This window comes from Anomalospiza imberbis, chromosome 3 (genome assembly GCF_031753505.1).
Source record: "Anomalospiza imberbis isolate Cuckoo-Finch-1a 21T00152 chromosome 3, ASM3175350v1, whole genome shotgun sequence".
NCBI classification, from domain to species: domain Eukaryota; kingdom Metazoa; phylum Chordata; class Aves; order Passeriformes; family Viduidae; genus Anomalospiza; species Anomalospiza imberbis.
The window spans coordinates 66868253-66886790 of NC_089683.1; the positions used below are offsets into that span (position 1 = coordinate 66868253).

The window sequence follows — 18538 nt, forward strand, 5'->3', positions numbered from 1 at the left end:
TCATCGTAACTTCTGATACTAACAATCTGCATGGCACTGGCATTTTAATAACCTGGTTGTACAAGTTACTTGGCTGGCTTTTCTGTCTCAAATGTACTGTTAGTGTCTCCGTCTTTCCTTTTCTCATTGCTTCATGAAGGTATGCTGACTGTGGCTTCTTGCATGTGCGGCCTTTCTAACTTATATTCAGAGTCTGTGAAAAAGCTTCGCACCTCTTATATAAGTAAGTCATCTCATGGCATTCAAATATTGTTTGAGCATCTGAACTTGATTTTTTTTGTTTTCGTCACTCACCATAATTATTTTCTTTAGTTCTATTTAAGTAATTGTTTTACTTATAGAAACTGATTTCAATCCGTTCTGCATGCATTGTATTTCTCATTCATGATATCTTCAAAAGAAATTTAAAGGGAAAAAGCAACCATAATAGTCTCTGTATTTTGTGTTTTTAAATAAATAAATCTCAAAATCAAAAGGAGATCCTATCTCAGAATTTGCTGATGTTTATGCAGCTAAGATCTTACTCACAAATGTAGTGTTATTTTACTAGAAACTTTCCTTGCTTGGCTCCCTTTCTGGCAGGAAAAGCTTCAGAAGTCCAGAGTTAGAGTTTTAGTAGCAATGATAAGAATAAACATCGTGATTGCAGAGAGATTCTTCTTCTAAAAGTGAAAAGTTACTTTTACAAAAATGTTGTTTATAGGGATTAAGAGGTGTTTGTGAACAGCCCTGTTCAGTTCCCAAGCAGTTCTGAAGTTCAGGTATCTGTGTGAGGAAGATAAGCCATCAGAACCATGAATTACCCAAGAGAGTCTGACTTACAACATCATTCACAGCATCCAAGAATCTGGAGAATGTAAAGCTTATTTTTTAAAAGCATAGCATTGTTCCTTTTCTTAGGATGTCATTTTTCTTCAGCCCTCAGGCAGAGGTAGGTAATCTCAGCCTTTTTTTTTAATGAAGTAGAGCAGATTAAGCTACTGTATAAATGGAATTTAAAAAGAAAAACAACAAATGAACAAAACTGCAAAACAAACTTGAAATTATGGTCCAAGTCTTAGTTCTGCTATTTCTTTTCCCCCAACAAGAAAAAAGAAATACATCTCAGAGGATAGTCTCAATTGCCAAATATTGCTTTCTCTATAGTATTTCCTCCTCTACTGCCATGGCAGAAAGGGAGCTAGGCATAAAAGAAATGCCTCCACCTTACAGTGATACAGAACTGAAAACCAGGATCTGGTGCTGATTTATAATTGTTTTGAAAAAAAGAAAAAGATGGGTAGAAATCCCAAAACTAGTAAATATTGTAAAGCTGAATTTACTTGGACTATTTTCTGTAGGAATAAGCTTAAACAAGTTTTGTACCCAAGAGTTAATTTCATAACCATGTAATTCTCTTTCTGTTTACCATCATGACAGGATCTGGGTTAACTGGAGCTACAGTCATTTTAAAAATTGAAAATAATTTCTTCAGTTATCATTTAACATTTATTTGTAGTTCTTTCAGTGTATGTGTTGCCCAGACTTCAATAATTGCTTCAGTAATTTTCCACAAATAATGAGTCTGCTACATTTAAGTACTACGCTTTGATATATTTATAGGATTGGGACTGTTTAAGACAGTCAGAACACTTTTGGATTTTGCATTCTCCCTTTCTTGGACATTCATTATCTGTATTTAGTGTTTACAAAAATGCAAGGAGCTTATGCTTCCTTGTTTTTGCTTTGAAAGATGTGCCTTCATTGAATCTGTCTTGAAAATATTTCTATTTTAATACTTAAAAATTATTTTTATCTAGGAATAAGATATTTTTAATGGCTATACAACTAATAATCTTCAGGGAGTACTAGTACTTAATATTTAAATCTTCCTAGAAAAAGTAGTTTTCTATCTAATGTGATTGGTTTAGAAAATTCCTGTTCTTTGAGACAACAACAGTGTATTTAAGGAAAAAAAAATCTTATTAGCTTGCATATGCATTCAGACAGCCTGCAACAGAGCAGCATATTGCTATTGTACATTCAACCTTGTTCAGAAAAAGCAGGAAGGATTGGTCCTTCCTTGTTAAAAACCTGGATATTCTGTATGTTTCAGCATAAAGTATCAGTATATGCCAACGTACTTAAGATTTAATAAATATTATGTCCTTAATCAAACAATTAAAAATTTACAAAGGCATCTTTTAAAAAATTTCATAGAGTAAGAGTTACATATCTTCTAAAATACGAACGGAAACGTGAGCTTTTTTTCCCTTCTCTTGTGTTGCAAGAATATGATGTATTTCTCTGTCATCTTATTTTTTCTACTCAGAAAAGAAATTCAGATTCCCGTCTTAAAGCAGCATCTATTTAGAGACAAGGCTCTCTACACTAGCTAGACTGTACAATGTCATTTCAGGCTAGCTCTACAGATACAAGCTCCCAGTTGGGATCGTGTTTTGGAATTTATCAGTGATTCGTACCAGGTATACTACTCACATGTTTTGGGTGGCAATTTATAGTTTGTGAAGCATGCAGTATATGTGATTTGTTAAGGCCTGCCAGACAGTGTCATCAGGTGCTTGTCAAGGTTAAAAACAAAATCAACGTTTGCCTTCAGAGTCTAATAGTGATGGGGGAGGGTGTAGAAAATCAACTTCAGCCGTGTGCCCAAAGACATGAAATGTGTAAGTGAAAGGTTATAGTGGGATGACAACTACACACGATGGAGGCTTACACTGTTAGGCGACCTTTGCTTGATATACTCTTTGCTAAATAAGACAGGAGTCATTAAATCAGTACTGATTAAAAAAAAATGAGACAGGTCATAATTTCACGATGAAGCACCAAGACTTATACAGCTGTTATTTCTTCCTGCTTAGTTCACAGAGAATATGAATCATAACTCTTTTTTTGCAAATTACTTTTTTTGCAAATTACTGTTGGTGAGAGTTACAAGATTTTATGTGACTTTTTGATTAGTGCAATTTAGAACAACTCTTTAAAAGTTAGGATTTCTTAGTTCTACCAGGGACAGTTTAGGTTTCTGACAAAACTGAATCAGTTCTTACATGCATGTGACTTATTAAAATTTTTGCTTTACATCAAAATCTTTTTGACAGTAATCTGTGAGTGATTCAAAAAGTGGGGTTGAGACAAACTGGAAGAAAATATATGCCCAGAACTCTTCTGGAGTTGCTTAGTCATGTTCTTTTTCCCTTCCTCTTTCATGCACTATTTGAATTTTTAACTTAAATGTCATGAGACCAACATCAGCTGTGACTGATATCAGCCAAGGCTGAAACTGTATCAGAAAGTTTGATCGTTGGGCTTGGGAATTTTTTTTGACTCTGTTTTTCAGCTTGTTTTTAATTCTAACTTTTACATCATATCAAGTTAGTTTTAGTTATAATTATTAATTGTAATTATTTTTTTCTGTTTTCCAGTCAAGTTGTAGGTACTTCTGTGATGTGTCTGCTTAAAGCTTGTGAAAAAACTGACTAATTCTCATGAAACTTTATATATCAGTTTATTTCAGCTGTAATTCTGTGGAGTTTTTAATGCAGCATGGTAATGATGTCTTTAATGACATTATTTGATTTTTGGTAATTTGGAGAGTTTTCAATCTTCTTGCTTCTGGAGTTCGCAGAGGTAAACTAAAAGCTTATTAGAAGGTCACTTGTACATATATTGTTGTTATAGAAGGATATAGTTTTTGTATTTCTGAAACAGAAAGTCTTGGATCAATTTTCTTTTGTAATTCATAGCAATTTGCATGGATGCTATAAACCTGAAACTAGAGACTTTTTCCAGGAAAGCTGTCTTGCTGCCAGTGCTTCTATCAGGATACCTGGGGTTTTAAGATGAATAGCAAGTTTTTCAGCTTGGTCATGGGCAGAGCTTCCTAGTTCACAAATGTAGATCATTCTTGTTATACTCTGCTTGGTTTAATTATTAATACAATCATAGCTAAAATGGCTTTTAATCTATTCCTGTTCCCTTTCTCTCTTAAGTAATAGCAGTAATGGCTATGAACAGATATCCAAGATTTACATGCCAAAATGATTAGCATAATGCACACTTATTCATATTATTAATTAAGATGTTTATTAATCAAATTATAGCCTTGAGAGTTCCTACAAAAAATTCAAGTGTGCAGGTGTCTTCATTCTTGGCTAAAGATTATTGCTGTCAATTAATGAATTTTCATAGGAGAACTAGTACAAGAAGCTAAACTCTTCCTTTGAAGGTAAAGAATTAATCTTTATTGGAAAAGAGGAAATTGTGTTCCTGAACTGCATGTATGAATTTGTTTAGTTTGGCTCCTGAGGGGGCAACTACTTCTAAGAGCGCAATATGGGTTTATCCTCCCAGCACAGCTATCGTCTGAAACTTGTATTGCTTGTTGTGAAAGCAACTTTAGGATTTTTCAAAAATCTTTTTACATAATCCTGTGTAGGTCAAAACATTTAGTCTCCCATGCCTGTTTAAAACTCTGATATAAAGCTCTGATTATCCCATAGTGTTCATTGATTTACTGACAGATGATTAAATAAATTGCTCTTTTCTTTCTCCTGTGTAGTGGAAGGATAAAACTTCCACCTGGAATTTCATTTGACATTTTAGAATTTAAATTGGTTCCAGGACTGTTAAATGTAGGGTTAACAAAGTCTTAAGGTCATTTGACAATTCTAGTCATTGAGTTTTGGGGTTTAAGCTATTCATGCTCTTAGTAATCTTAAAAGAGACTATTTTGGATAAATGGAACTGTTAATGTAACATACTTTCAATGTGTTCCACATTGATATGTTATTTCAGGAGAACCTTTTTCCCTTTAAACTATTAAATTCTGGTTTAATGTTTGGAAATTTTAAAGCTTTGATGGAGTATAACTGTTCTATTTTTGATTGTTAACAGATGTGTATATATGCACTTGTGAATGTGTAGTGTGCAGTTGTATAGACAGGCTTTCCATGTGATAACTTTCTTGCTTTAGCCATTACCATTGCTGCTCAAACTTTTTGAGTATTGGAAATATTTGTGTGCATGCAAAACTCTGTAATTTTAGCAAATATTTCTTAGCTATTACTGTTCAGTATTACATGCTTGTTTGCCTTAGTATCACACAATGAAATTTCTGTAGGAAAGCTTAATGATAAAAACCTGAAGATGCATTACTAACCTTAAAATATCAACAAGATACGCTTCTCTTGATTGTGGGCAGTCCTGACAGCAATTTCTTGTCAAAAAGAAAAATTCTTGTATACTTTTAATTTATGCAATGGAATAATATTTAGGACCATTTTGAGGCAGCTTCCATCTTTTGCATCTGATTGTGTATGACTAGGTTTTATTTCCTTCACTGGAATGAAAGGAATTAGCTTTCAGATGTTAACATACTGCAGTTTTTCAAATTGATCAGATTTGAGGATGTAAGAAATTTAGTGAAATTCCTCCATGCAAGGGAGAACACCTGTCTAAACACACTAAGACCTGAATTCTCTAAGTGACACCAATAAGGAGTTTTTCTGGAAAATTAACTTGGCAATACAAATTGGCAAATACAAGGCATATTACTGCAACAGTGCAGAAGTAGTTTGAAAAAAGGCACTGTAGTTTCACACATAATGTGCTTGTAATCTTCAAGACCCTCTTTTATATTATTTTCTTTTGCAATTACATTTTTAATTTAACTATGATTTTTTTTTCAAAAGAAATTATGTCTAGGCTTAATATATACCTGTAGCATGTAAATAATTAACTGTTCAGATGAGTTTGTCTAGCTGAAAGTATAGTGGTTTTGACTGAAATTTATTGAGTATATTTTACAAAGAAAACTTTAGTAGTATGAAGTGACTCTACAGTTACTGTGGGTAAAGTCAAAAAAAGTAGTATGTTACAGAAATTCTATCACAACTGGCTTGTTTGTCTCTAATAAGAAATGAAGTTCCTGACTGCAATGGAAGTAAAAATAAAATGGGAATTGTATTTATAATACACTGGTTTTGTTTCAGCAGGTCTTTGTGATATAAATGAAGGTACAGTGGTGCCAGAAGACCGCTGCAAGTCACCCACGTCAGGTAATCATAACTTTCCCTGATCTTCAGCTTCTTATTTTCCCAGAAGATGGCATGCATGAAGTTAACACTTACTAGTTAAGTAATTATATAAAACCTGTTGTCCTTTCACAAACTGGTCAAACTGTCATAAATTTTGCCATCTTGCACAACTGCATTTTTAAAACAAGGCTGACTTAAGAAATGCAATAGGAGTATGTCGTAAAGATGATTGAAGAGAGAATAGACTGAAATATTTATGCCTCAGGGAATATACTGCACAATGGAATTTTGAAGCATTGACAAGAGATGCACAAATTCCTGTAATTGTTCATGTGATTGTGTTTCGTATTCCTCAAAAGTGGCAGAGGTTATCTCTGCTTCCTCATAAGTGGCAAATTACTATTTTTTCTGTGGAATAAGAGGTCTTTAGACACCAGCATCCTAGAGAAAGTAGGAGTTCCCTACTTAATATTCCGCCTCTTGCACTCTTTTTTTTTTTTTTTTCAGTTTTCCAGTTGCTACTGCTGTATGTGAATATTTTAAATGAAACCTTCAAGATTTATTCTTTTCATATTGGCTAGTTGAGGCTATAACCATGTAAATACTTAATAATGCATGTCAATGTATGGAGTGAATAGTTTTTGTAGTAGCTAAAACTTGTCACTTATCTTTACTTATTGCTCTGAGAACTTTTAAAGATGTCATTTTGTTTCATTCAAACCTACTCAAGGTTAAAGAACTCAACTGCAGATTTAAATGAAGCACATAAAGCAGTATGTAGTGTAAAATGCTAATTAAGATGGGAGTCTAAAGATAGGTTCTTTTTCTATTGTAGATTGTATCTTTCAAAGCCAAATTGAAAGCATAAAAAACCAAAACATTGTGTTTGTAGAACAATGTTTTGTACTACAAACACAATGTAGAAATTGTGTTTGTAGAAATTTTACATTAGAAAAATGTAAATTTTTCTAATGTAAAAATTAGTAGAATTTTTAACATAAATTCTACTAATTTATGTTAGTAGAAATTTTAACATAAATTTTAATTTCTGATTTGACAATTGTCTTTTGATGTTCCTTTTAAATTGTGCAAAACACTCCTCTAGATCAATCAATGTCATTTTCATTTTTGCTAGCTCTTTCTTAGAATGAATTTGATTTATTTATAATTAAAGCAAAGCCTAGTTGTGAGTTTTAATTAAAAGTCTTACCCAAAGATGTGATTTCATGACAAATCCGTGTTGTTAAGTATTGGCGTTCTGAAGTCATCAACTTCAGTATAGTTTATAATGAAAGCTTTTTTATGGTGTTGAGAATAAAGTGCATGTTTCTTATATCATTTTTACATATTGACACCAATGCCTGTAAACAATTTGCTATGCATTGCTGCAGTTGCAGTAAATCCTTTGTCTGTCAAGGTTGAGCATAGTTATCAATTCACTATGGTATTTGATTTTGACCCACTTAAAAAGTCTGGGCTAAATCTAGGTTCTGGACCACTGCTATAAAATGTCTGCCATTAACAGCTAATGAATCATAACCTTTAATATGTATCATTTTTTCCCTCCTGCTCAAGAATCACTTAAATGTTAGCCCAAACAACTCCTAACTTATGCCACTTAAAACACTGTGTAGTTTAAATAAGAGCATTCTTTCATAACTGGGTGTTGAAGTGGAGTAAAACTCAATTCACCACTTCCACAAAAATGCAGTGAAGGCAACTCCAAATATGAAAATTAAGGTTTATGGAAAACTCCTAAATTTAACTTCCCCTACCTTCCTCCTGCCTGAGTTGAGTGTGAGCTGAAGAAGGTTAAAAAATAATGCCTAAAGTATCAAAAATAGTGAATGGACAAAAGATAGAGGGAATATGTAACCCTTGCATTCTCCTGTAAAATAGAAACTTCTAGTAGCGAGGCTGGCCTGTGCCTTGCTTCCTGTGATTCTGTCCTCTGCTCTCAGTGAATGAGATTAAGCTTGTGGTAGACTTCTCAACTTTTCCTTTCAAAAAAATCTTGAATGCACCACCCTGGTATGGAAATAATTTGTTGATGTTTGTGAAGAGAGAAGAACTGTAATTCCTTAGGTTTCGTTTGAGTTTTATATCTTTTCTGGGCGAAAGCACAAGACTGAAAACAAGCTTGAAAGTGGCATTTAGCTTTCAGAGGTAAGAGAGGACCTTTTTGAGAAATTTGCTGCAGAATACTGACAAGCTTGAGAAGAAGGATGGAAGCTAAATTTAAGGATACTTTTTGCAGTCTAGAGGCTTTCTAGTTAAGAGGAAAATACACAAACACAAAATATTTGCGTTTTTTACTGGCTCTAAGATTAGAGGGATGGCATTGGCAATTGAATGCCTTATTGGTGTTCATTGTTACAATGTGATCTGTAAAATACACCAGTCACTGTTTGGACTGAAGTCTGCAATTGCTCAAATCCACCTTTCCATGTCCATGTAAAGCGAAGTGGAAGGTAACTTCCATTAGACTTCCTCCAGTGGGTGGCTATATAGATGAGAGGACTGTGAAGAGGACTGCCTGCCTGTGCAAGTTAGGAGAGTATCCTACAGTTTCACTAACACAGAACTATAGAAATACTATGAAAATGCAGAAGGAATAGTCTTACCTCCTGCATTTCCTATAGATGCCAAGCAGTAATAGGCTTAGACTCTGGGAGCATTTATCTGACCTAAAAGATTGCACAGCATTTAAACTGTCATGTTTTTATCTTCAGAAGTGCTAAAATGCTTGTGTTCTATTCTGGTTTTTACACTTCCACAATATAAAATCCAATTAAATTAAAAAATTTTTTGATTAATTGTTTTTATTTCCTGGTAATGTTTTAATTTCATGACAGTGGTAAGCCTGAAGTTGTGGTCTGTTGCTAAGATCAGTTTTTCAGTGTTGGGATACAGAAAATCTAGGTGGCACTATTGGCTCAGAGTTGTCTGCAGAGTAGTTGAAGAACTGTGGTCCAATAATAATTTACTGCATTGGCAAAAAAAAAAAACCCAAACAGATTTATAGGACTTGTGTTTATTGTTACAGCTGTGTTCTGTGAATCATAACTTAGGCTAATCTCTGTGTCTGGAGCAATGATTAGTAGAGCCATTTAGTTATTCAGTGTAAACATTTGTTCAACGAGGGCATTACTTCTAGCAATAAACTCACTGCAATGTGCAGTGTTGTACCTTGCATTATAATTTCTGTGGCTAAATCCAGTATGCCAGAATTGTGTCATGCCAAAGTAATTTGTACTTTATAACATCTAATACAGCTACAGTGAATACCAATATCAGTAATTGATATTTTCTTTGTATCTTTGTTAAACTCAGATTCTGTATATAATTTTGTATAATATATGTATACATATATTGTGTAATATATGTATAATTTAAGTGTATACATTGATTTTTGTGTCAAAGATATATCCCTTTCATTCATGTCAAATGTATATCCATTTCATTCTGTCTCCACTTGTAGGTTCTGGTTCACCAAACAATTCTGATGATGAACAAAAAGTGAATAATTTTATAGAAAAGGGTACAGTATTTTTCTTTTCTTTAGTCTTATATTATCTTTAGTTCACCTTTTGATACACTTAGATTGATTTTTTTATTATAATATTATTTACAGTGAAGACCAAAAGCAGAAAGTTTTCCAAGATGGTAACCAATGACATAGGTAGGAACTAGAAAAAAATCTACTCTTTCTAATTCAGTGCCTTATTCTATGCAGAACTAACCCAGCAGCAAAAAAAAAAAAAAAAAAAAAAGGCAAAATAACAGTCAAATTTCAATGCATTCTGTTATTAATTCTTTCATTCTTTATGCTAATTGGTAATTCTATGGGCTGCTTCTGTACTAAATACACTGGGCACAATAATATAAAACAATCAAGGATATTGGTGATTTAAATTCTCTGATTTTGCAGTTGCACTTCTCTGTTTTTCTGGATGGGTGAAATTCTGATACATAGTAAGAGTTCAGTCTATACAAGTCACAACATGATTCCACTACTTTTGTGAACATGCGCTGGTTTTGGGAACGTATGGCTGATGCCATTTCTTTTTTATATCAGATTTTCACATGGCTATGGTCAGGAATGAGGTACTATCATGGTTGCATTTATTCATTTGGAAGAGGACTGGCTTGTACATATATAAGTATTCCCCACTGCTGTTCCAGAACTCTCTTTACTTTCCTGCATCCAGCAGTGACACAATACTCTACCAGCTCTAGACTTGTGTCTTAATTTGGCAACAGAATTGCCTTGGGATATGTTGTATGCAGGTAGATTGAACCCTTTCATGGCTGAAATGAAAATAACTCTGACTTCTGACAACTGGCTCATTAAATAAATGAAAGCAAGAGGCTGAATGATTTAGCTTTGGGAAAGGGACTCTTCTTCCTTAACTGGGATATGGTTACTTTGCAGAATCACTTTGCTAATGTTCGTTTTGTTTTCATGTAGCAAATTAGTATATCACTGTAGGATAATTTCATTTTATCTCTTCAGTCAGTTTAGGTTGAAATTATATAGTAAAACTGGTTGCTAAGCTACTATATCACAGGTGGTGTTGAAGCATAGCTTGAGACAAGGGAGGAAGAGATTTCTTTTCCTGAAGTCTCCCTTTGGTTTTTCTGTTTGGCAACTTAAATTTTATCCTAAAATTTTATTAACTTTCATAATAATTCAGTATTTGAGGCAAAGAATCATTCAAAATTCAGGTATACAAACAGGAGTATGACAATATAATCCTTGGAATCCTTGAAAATTGAGGTAGAGAATGAGAAAGTACTCCTCAAGGATTTCAAGTAATCCTTGGAATTTGAAGTACAGAATGAGAAAGTACTTATACATATTTTTGCTCTGTGTTGAGACCTTCTTTCAATGACATCAGAAATGGCAGGGAAAATTAATTTTGGGGCAGCAAAACTCTGACTATGTCAAGAAAGCAAATGGCTGTCAATAATACATTATGTGAATTCATCTGTAATTAAAAAAGAAATGAGTGTCTTTTACATGAGCATTAATTCCCCTAAAGGAATTTCAGGGTAACTAGAACCCAATGTTCAGGTTGAGAAAAACAACACCTAGTCTTGTGCATGTTATATCCATGTCCTTTGAGGTAATGTTTCCCTTTTGTCTCCTTTGAACATAAAACACACTGTCTTGTGCAAAACACATGGAAATTCGACTGACTGTGACCTCTTTTTTTTTTTCCACTTCTTTTCAAAGAGTTACGTTAGAGCATTAATAAAGTATGCCAATGAGGATTCTATAGAGCCATTCACAGCTGTTTCAGCTGGAAGCCTTTCAACTGAAAGTATTAGGAATGTTTTTCACAGCTAAAAAAAGCAAACCATTTATTTATAAGCAATGCATTATTCAGGGTGTAAGTTAGACTGTGATTTATGTAATTTGCACAGTTTATTGGAAGCTGAAAGATAATTATTTATTTTGCATTTTCCTAGTTTTGAGTAGTTTGCTGTGCACTGAATGTGGTTGTTTTGCTACCATGTTTTCTGTAGTTTATCTGGCATGCTTAATCTAGCTCTTTCTGAACTTACTTTTAAGCTCTTTCATGTAAATAAAACACCTTTCCTGTGTTAATAGTTGCATGTTCTTGCTTTTCATTGTTTTAAACTGAATTGACAACCAAGGGTGCATGGACAATGAGTTTTGTGAAATATGTCACTGTCATCAACATCATCATGTTGTATGAAACAAATTATTTGCCATCAGCTGTGCTCTCAGGGATGAATTTGATGTTATTTGATGTATATGGCATGGTTATAGCTCTCTGCACTGGCACACAGAGCTATCAGTTCAAGTTCTTTCCATTCCTTGTCAATGTGTAAAATACAACCTGCTAAATGTGGTGCAAAACAGAATTAAATTAATTTCCATTGGAACTTCAGTTGCTTTTAATATCACTCTTGTGTTTGCCACATGGGAACAAGAAGCAAGGGAATGCTGCTAGCAAAGTGTGAAGTAATTTCATTTCAGTGGTAGGGCAGCAAGGTGGTAACATCACACACGCAATTATAAATGTGATGTCACTGTCAATTTGTCACTTTATTGCAACTGATGTAAAGCATTGTCTGCAGATTTCTATAAAATTCTGCAGATTTCTATAAAACAATATGCAAATGCTTCATGCACCAACATTTAGATCAGTTGGTCTGGTTTGTTGTCTTCTTCTAAATACACAACTGTGAATGCTCTGTGCTAAGGAATGGATAGTAAATCAAGTTAAAGATCTGTTGTGAATGTGTTGCTTTTGGGTCATGTTTCCCTTTTGTTTGCATCAAAGATGAACCTCGAAAAAATCATAGTTGATTGTTTCCTTGGAGATATTGAGATAATTGATTTAACTAAGCATTTCTATAAATTTTAGAAAGTACTGTGGCCATTATTGAATCCAGACCATTCTCTTATAAATGTCACGTATTTGAAGGAATAAGCAATATGCTGTGAAGCAATATGAAGGAATATACTTAATATAAATGAATTTAGAGAAAGAAGAATTTGTAGGAAGTACTTTTTTTCTAAGGCTGTGTCATTTTTTTGGAAAGACATTGGGATCCAACTTCAGTGGAAGCAAAATCTTCAGCTGTAGATACAGATGATGAAATATTATAGCTGCAAATTGTGTTGTAAGTTAAGATGTAACAACCATTTCTGGAAAAATCTTTAGTACAGATGCCTGCAAAATATGGTAGATTTAAAAAACTTTATAACTGTTCAAGTAGGCTATGTGTCAAATAATTCTCAGGAAAATTAGTCTTGTTTATTTCCTGCACTTTACAATTTTAAAAATAATTGCAAAGAGTATTAGTAAACAGACTTAAGCAGAGTAGATTTCGTTCCAAACTTTTGTGATATCTGCTGTTAGTTCTGACAGAGGTTTCTCACATTTCTTACATTCTAAGTGTATACCTAAATTTTTCAAACATTGCTATAATTGACCATTACAGCTGTTTTAATTAAATCAGATTTTAATATGTTCATAATAAGTTCTTGTTTGCTCTAATGTCAAAGACCATTTCTTTCAATGTGTTTTTAATACTTTGATCTAATTTTTGATGTATCCAAGTACATGTTTTTTACAGTTTCTTGTGAAATGGTTTTATTATTCTCATGTGAATTTTAGAGACTTCAACATTAGTTAATTGGTGATGTAAATATTTCACTTTGTGTAGTTGTCAAATATAGAATAATTAGGGAGCTTTGGTGTCTCTAAAAAATTCTAAGCTGCTTAGTTGTTTCTCATGTGATGTTATATGAAAAAGGCTTCATAAGTTGTTCTTGTGGTTGTCAAAGCTCCAAGACACATGTGTCTTTTATAATCTTTAGAATTTTATTTTAAAATAAAAGGAATGAAGGAGAAGTCACTGTATAGCTTTCAAACGGATGTGCTATACATTTTAAAGTATCAGCTCAGGATAACTCACTACAAATGAAATGTAACTGTTGCTTCTAAGCCACCGCTTCCTATTGAGAAGCCTTCTCAGGCTTCAAGTTTTCTTCATTGAATTGAAGATTGTTCCTGCTATTCTGACACCTACCTTCCCAAGCCTGACCTGTGAGAAATCCCCATGAATCCCTGGGTTTGGACAGTTCTCTAATATGATACCTAATTATATATTGACAGAACATATGTGTGCACCTGTGTATTACTCTAGGTTTTCTAATATAGAGAAATATTAAATGTAGGACTAAACCCAGGCAAAACAGTCACTGTTGCCTTGAGCAGTAATGTGCCAGGAGGAGCACAACAGCTCCCAGATCTCTGTCTGGGCTATAAATGCTGCAGCAACCACCACCCCCAAGGGAGTTATTGAACTCTGATATGACAGCTACTGCTTGAAGTCAGCCACATGCAGCGGGAGCAGTCAGCATCACCTCTGCCCTGTTGTACAGCTGGAGTGAAAAGCCTGACACTGAGATCTCCCTCTCTAGATCTCCAGCCTGTATCTTCCATTTTTCTGATTTTCATCTGAGGCATAAAATAACTGAATTTATCAAAAATTGTAAAACTTAAGCCCATGTGAATGCAAGCAGGGTTTTTTTTATACTGAGTAATTAATGTTAGTTAAAAAGGGCTTAGCTGGTGAAATATTCCTATTTTCTTACTGCATATTTAGGCAGTTTTTTGTTTAAACACAAGATGGCACCATTGCTGTTGGAATAGGTTCTTATTTCTCATTTACATTTGAATTATTGAGGTTTTTGACACATTAACATATGTTTTGAAACGTTGGGGTTTTTTTGCATAGCACAGTAATTCACAATTTCCAGTAATTATATCCTTTTTAACAATTCTTGTATCCTCTTGTCCTATTAATGAGGCATAGTTCAGTGTATGTTGAAAATTGTCTGACAAATTTGTTTTATCTTACCAGCCTAGTTCACACAGCTGGCCTTTCACTAAGGAACAAAAAGCTGAAACTGGATTGGCTCTAAGAATCCAACACGTTTGCCTATACTTGCCCATGTTATATTATCTGTAACTTTGGAAATTTTTTTCTCAGTTTTCTCCCAGTTGTTAAGATTGTGCCAAATGTTTCTATTTGAAAAGCCAAGAGTGACTGTACTGGTCTTCAATTAGTTAAATAGGTTATTTACACATGGTGAAAGCTGTTAGAAGCCAAAAATAGCTCCAGTTATTTTCTGAGTATATACTTGAGGTTTTGTACAGTATCTCAGCTCTTACTATTTAAATGTCTAACAGAAAAAACAAGTGTTTTGAGAAATGCCCATCTTGTAATTCACCATTCCAGGTGAGATTTTATGATCTCTCTGGAAGCTGATTTAAGTTGAAGCTGATAGCAGAAAGATGGACTCCTCATCATTCGTGCTGTTGTGTACCCTGGTTTTCTGTTCTTCCTGTCCCTGAGCTCTGATCTGAAATAGGAGTTGATCTTGTTTGGATGCAACCCTTGGCAGAAACCTCATTTAGGTGAGTTTTGGCCTCACCATAAAGTTAGGTATTTGCCAGTGCTAGAGCAAGGATGAGGGTAGAAAACACGTAGTCAGGCTGCCTTTTTCAGTTTCAGCCTGCACTAAAATAAGTGATTCGCATTTCTGCCTGAGAGTAAGTAATTTAAGTTTAATTCAAGCATACTTTTAACATTGACACATAAAGGAAATTAGAAGATTATTTCTGGAGTCTGGTTCTCAAATTTTTATGATGTATGACAGGAATAAAACCGTTCAACTATTCAGATAACTAGAATTTGCAATATTGATGAGCATAATTGATGATACAGTGAAGTATTTCACTTTTGGAAGGAGTGGAACTAACTTTAAGTCACATGCTGTTCTTCAGGATATGTAGAAATTGGAATGATTTCTGTAAAAGTGATAGTTAGAATGAGATAACTCCAATTGTAACAGAGAAAAGGAGCAGGATTCAGGCTGCTTAGAGTGGGATCCATTACAAGGTACTCCTAGAATTATGAGGCTAAGCTCAGTATCTGCTTTAGGAAAAGAAGTATTACCCATGCAAGATCATAAAGAATTTAATGATACATCAAAGCTGAAGCATGTGGCTGGGAAATAAATTTAGAGTGTACTCTGACCTAGCAGATGAACTATATGAAAATAATTCTTTCTCCAGTAATTATAGAAAGTAAGATGGAAGTGGTATGTATGCCTACTAGTTTGTGATGGTTTTTGTAGCAGTATTTGTTTGTATTGTACTGCAATTTAAATGGACTGCAAGATTTCCATTCCTATAAAAAGAATTTCTAAGTCAAGAATGAGCTGAACTGCTGTTTTTCACTTGAGCAGTATTATCAAAATCTTTCTGTTTTTTTTTAATGTGTTGCAAGCATTTGTACGCTGCTGATTTTCTGATTATTCTCTGTGATGTCTTCATTGTTCTCAGGTTGTGGATTTTCTCTCAGGTGATTAGCTTTTTACACATGTGCATTACTTTTAGTGTAATTTCAAGTCCTTTTTTTCTATTTTAAGTGTCTCAGGTTTGATTAGAAAGTAGGGTAAAAGAAAGGGGATTGGGATCTTAACTTTTTGTAACTGTAAGAATCAATGCACATCCTTGCAATTCTGACGTCTCACCTGAGGAGTTAAAACTTGAGGTTGAGCCAAAGCCAATTCATCCAATCCATTAAGTCCTGCCTGAAGAGAAATCAAGCTCAGCAAAAGTCATAAGATGCTGTATTTAGGGATTTTGCTGTCTTCCATGACCTAGTTTGCGCCCCTCACTTGAGGAAGTGAGGCTCTGCTTTAGTGGAAATCCTTTAAAGTACCTCAATGAATGTAATAAATAATTATATATTAAATACTGCAAAAGAAGCAAATAAGGACCAGCAAAATTATGTTTATTCTTTTTAAAAAAAAGATATACTTCACTTTTCAGCAAAGATGTCCAGGAAGCTAAGTTTGCCTACTGAGTTAAAGCCTGATTTAGGTAAGTTTATATAGTTGATTTTATTTTTACTAAATCTGAATGTGAGTATGTTAAAGTAAGAGGCCTAAATTTTGTAAGCTATCATGACTTTATCTTGCATTTATCTGAAGTGTAGAAATAAAATTTTAATACCACTCTTTTTGGGGACTCTCAGGCACAAAATGTCATTGCTGTCATCATAAGGTAAGCCTGCAATTCCTGTATATGGCTTATCACACTTTCATGATAATTTTTAGGTATCTGTCACTCTCTTTATCAGTCGTGCTGTGATAGCAAAAGCATGAATAAGCAGACAGCTTATTAGGAAAACTGCTGCCTGTTTAGGACCATCTGATACACTTTAAATTGAAAAATGAAATATCTTAACAGGATACGTTGAGGTGCTCCCAACAAACTGTTGGGTATAGTTTTATAAATGTTAATTGTCTTGTGACCACTCTCTCTAAAGTAAAGCAATATACAGCTGTTTGGATGGATGACCAGTCTGAGAATTTATTATTCTTGAAAACACACAGTAACTTTTAAAATAAGGATCAGTTCAGTTGTGAGGTCTGTAGTACTAAAGGTCATTGTGTTGCCTAACTAAAACAACATACAAACGAGTCGCTTGGGGTTTTTTAAATAATTTGACTGCCAGCTGTTAGATCAGATCCAGCTCTTCTGACTTGTTCTCTGAAGATGATGGGGGACAACTGTAGACCTGCAGTAATAAATGCAGCTGGCTTCTGCCTGCCACAGCTTGCTCCTCTCTCTGCAGCAGAATTGCTACCACCAGCCCAGCAGAAGACAGCCAGGATCAGATGGCAGCTGTAGCACTACGTGTTTGCCAGGTGCTGCTGCTGTCAACAAGGGGATAAGTCTGTGGCACTGGGATATTCTGAAACTGAGCTAGACCACTCTGATTTACAATTACAGCTTGCCCCTCTCGGAGAAATGTTAAGTTGGAAGCAATTTTCAGAGATTCTTTATCCAAGGATTGGCAAGGATCCTTTGGCAGGGATACAGATATTTTGACAATTTAACCTCTGATCTATTCATGAGCCTCCAATAAAAAAGTTTTTTAGAAATATACCAGCGACAAAGTTTCAATGTTGTATGGTCTAATTAGACAGATTTCCTGTTATTTAATCCAACTTCCTTGCTTCCATATTAACTTTTTCTTGTCCTTTCCATGATAAACAGGGGTAACATGTACTCCCTATCTTTTTTAGTCATTTTTTTATGCTGTTGAAATCTGTCATCATATCTCTAATTTCATTTTTACAGATTTTTTTTTTCTTTACAGAATTCAGTCCCTTCTTCTTTAGGTTATGTTAGCTAAACCTGAGGTGGCTTTTGGTAATCTCCTCTGGAATTGGAATTTTTCCTCATCTTTCTAAGCTCAGTGTCTGGAACTAGAGCAATTTGACCATGGCCATGTTAGCACAGAAGAGCTGAAGAATTTGATGACCCTTTTCAATATGTTTCTGGGGTTCCATGCTATGTTTACTAATGGTTTAGGGATAATTTTGGTGTAGGGTGAATTTCATACTTGGCAAACTGGAACACATTTATATTTAAGTATCAACCAATTGTGATTCTGCTGTTTTACTCACAGTTCTTTGATGGCAATAAGTTCTTGGAAGTGTTACTTTTTCCTAATGAAGAGTGGTGAAAAGTGAATGTTGAAAGTTTTTTTCAGCATGTTCCAGTCTTGAAAGAGTTACAGTGTTTTCTACATCACTTAATATTTGCTGTTCCTTCTACTGAAATAATGGAATGGATTTTTTGTCACATCATTTCTGATAAACTGAATTGTAATAGCCTTGGACTGGTTTTGACTTTGCATGTATGTAAATATCTGTGCTTAGAAACCTCATTTTGTTCTGTGTAAAATTATTCTAGGTTTTCAAGTCTGTAAATCACTTTCTTAAGCAATTACATTTGATTTTGCTCCTATCTTTTCTCGTAGTGATATACCTTTTGCATAGTGTTCTTCAGTGTTGGCTTGCTTGTATTTTTGTCACTAATGTGGCCAGATCTAGTGGCTGTAGGAGACAACTGAAATGCCTTTCTCCTAAA

General features: G+C 34.2%; 1 protein-coding gene across 18 annotated transcripts in view; it reads left to right on the forward strand.

Annotated features, from left to right (window-relative positions):
• The window catches only part of STXBP5 (syntaxin binding protein 5), a 108848-nt gene that overhangs the window by 74078 nt on the left and 16232 nt on the right, over positions 1–18538 (forward strand). For 3 of the 18 annotated variants that reach the window (XM_068184892.1, XM_068184891.1, XM_068184909.1), the window contains 5 exons: positions 140–223; positions 5994–6059; positions 9520–9579; positions 9673–9720; positions 16427–16477. In XM_068184892.1, the coding sequence (XP_068040993.1) occupies positions 140–223; positions 5994–6059; positions 9520–9579; positions 9673–9720; positions 16427–16477 (309 nt within the window). The remainder of the gene's footprint in view (positions 1–139; positions 224–5993; positions 6060–9519; positions 9580–9672; positions 9721–16426; positions 16478–18538) is intronic. The other 15 variants (XM_068184893.1, XM_068184895.1, XM_068184894.1 and 12 more) reach the window with 15 other exon arrangements.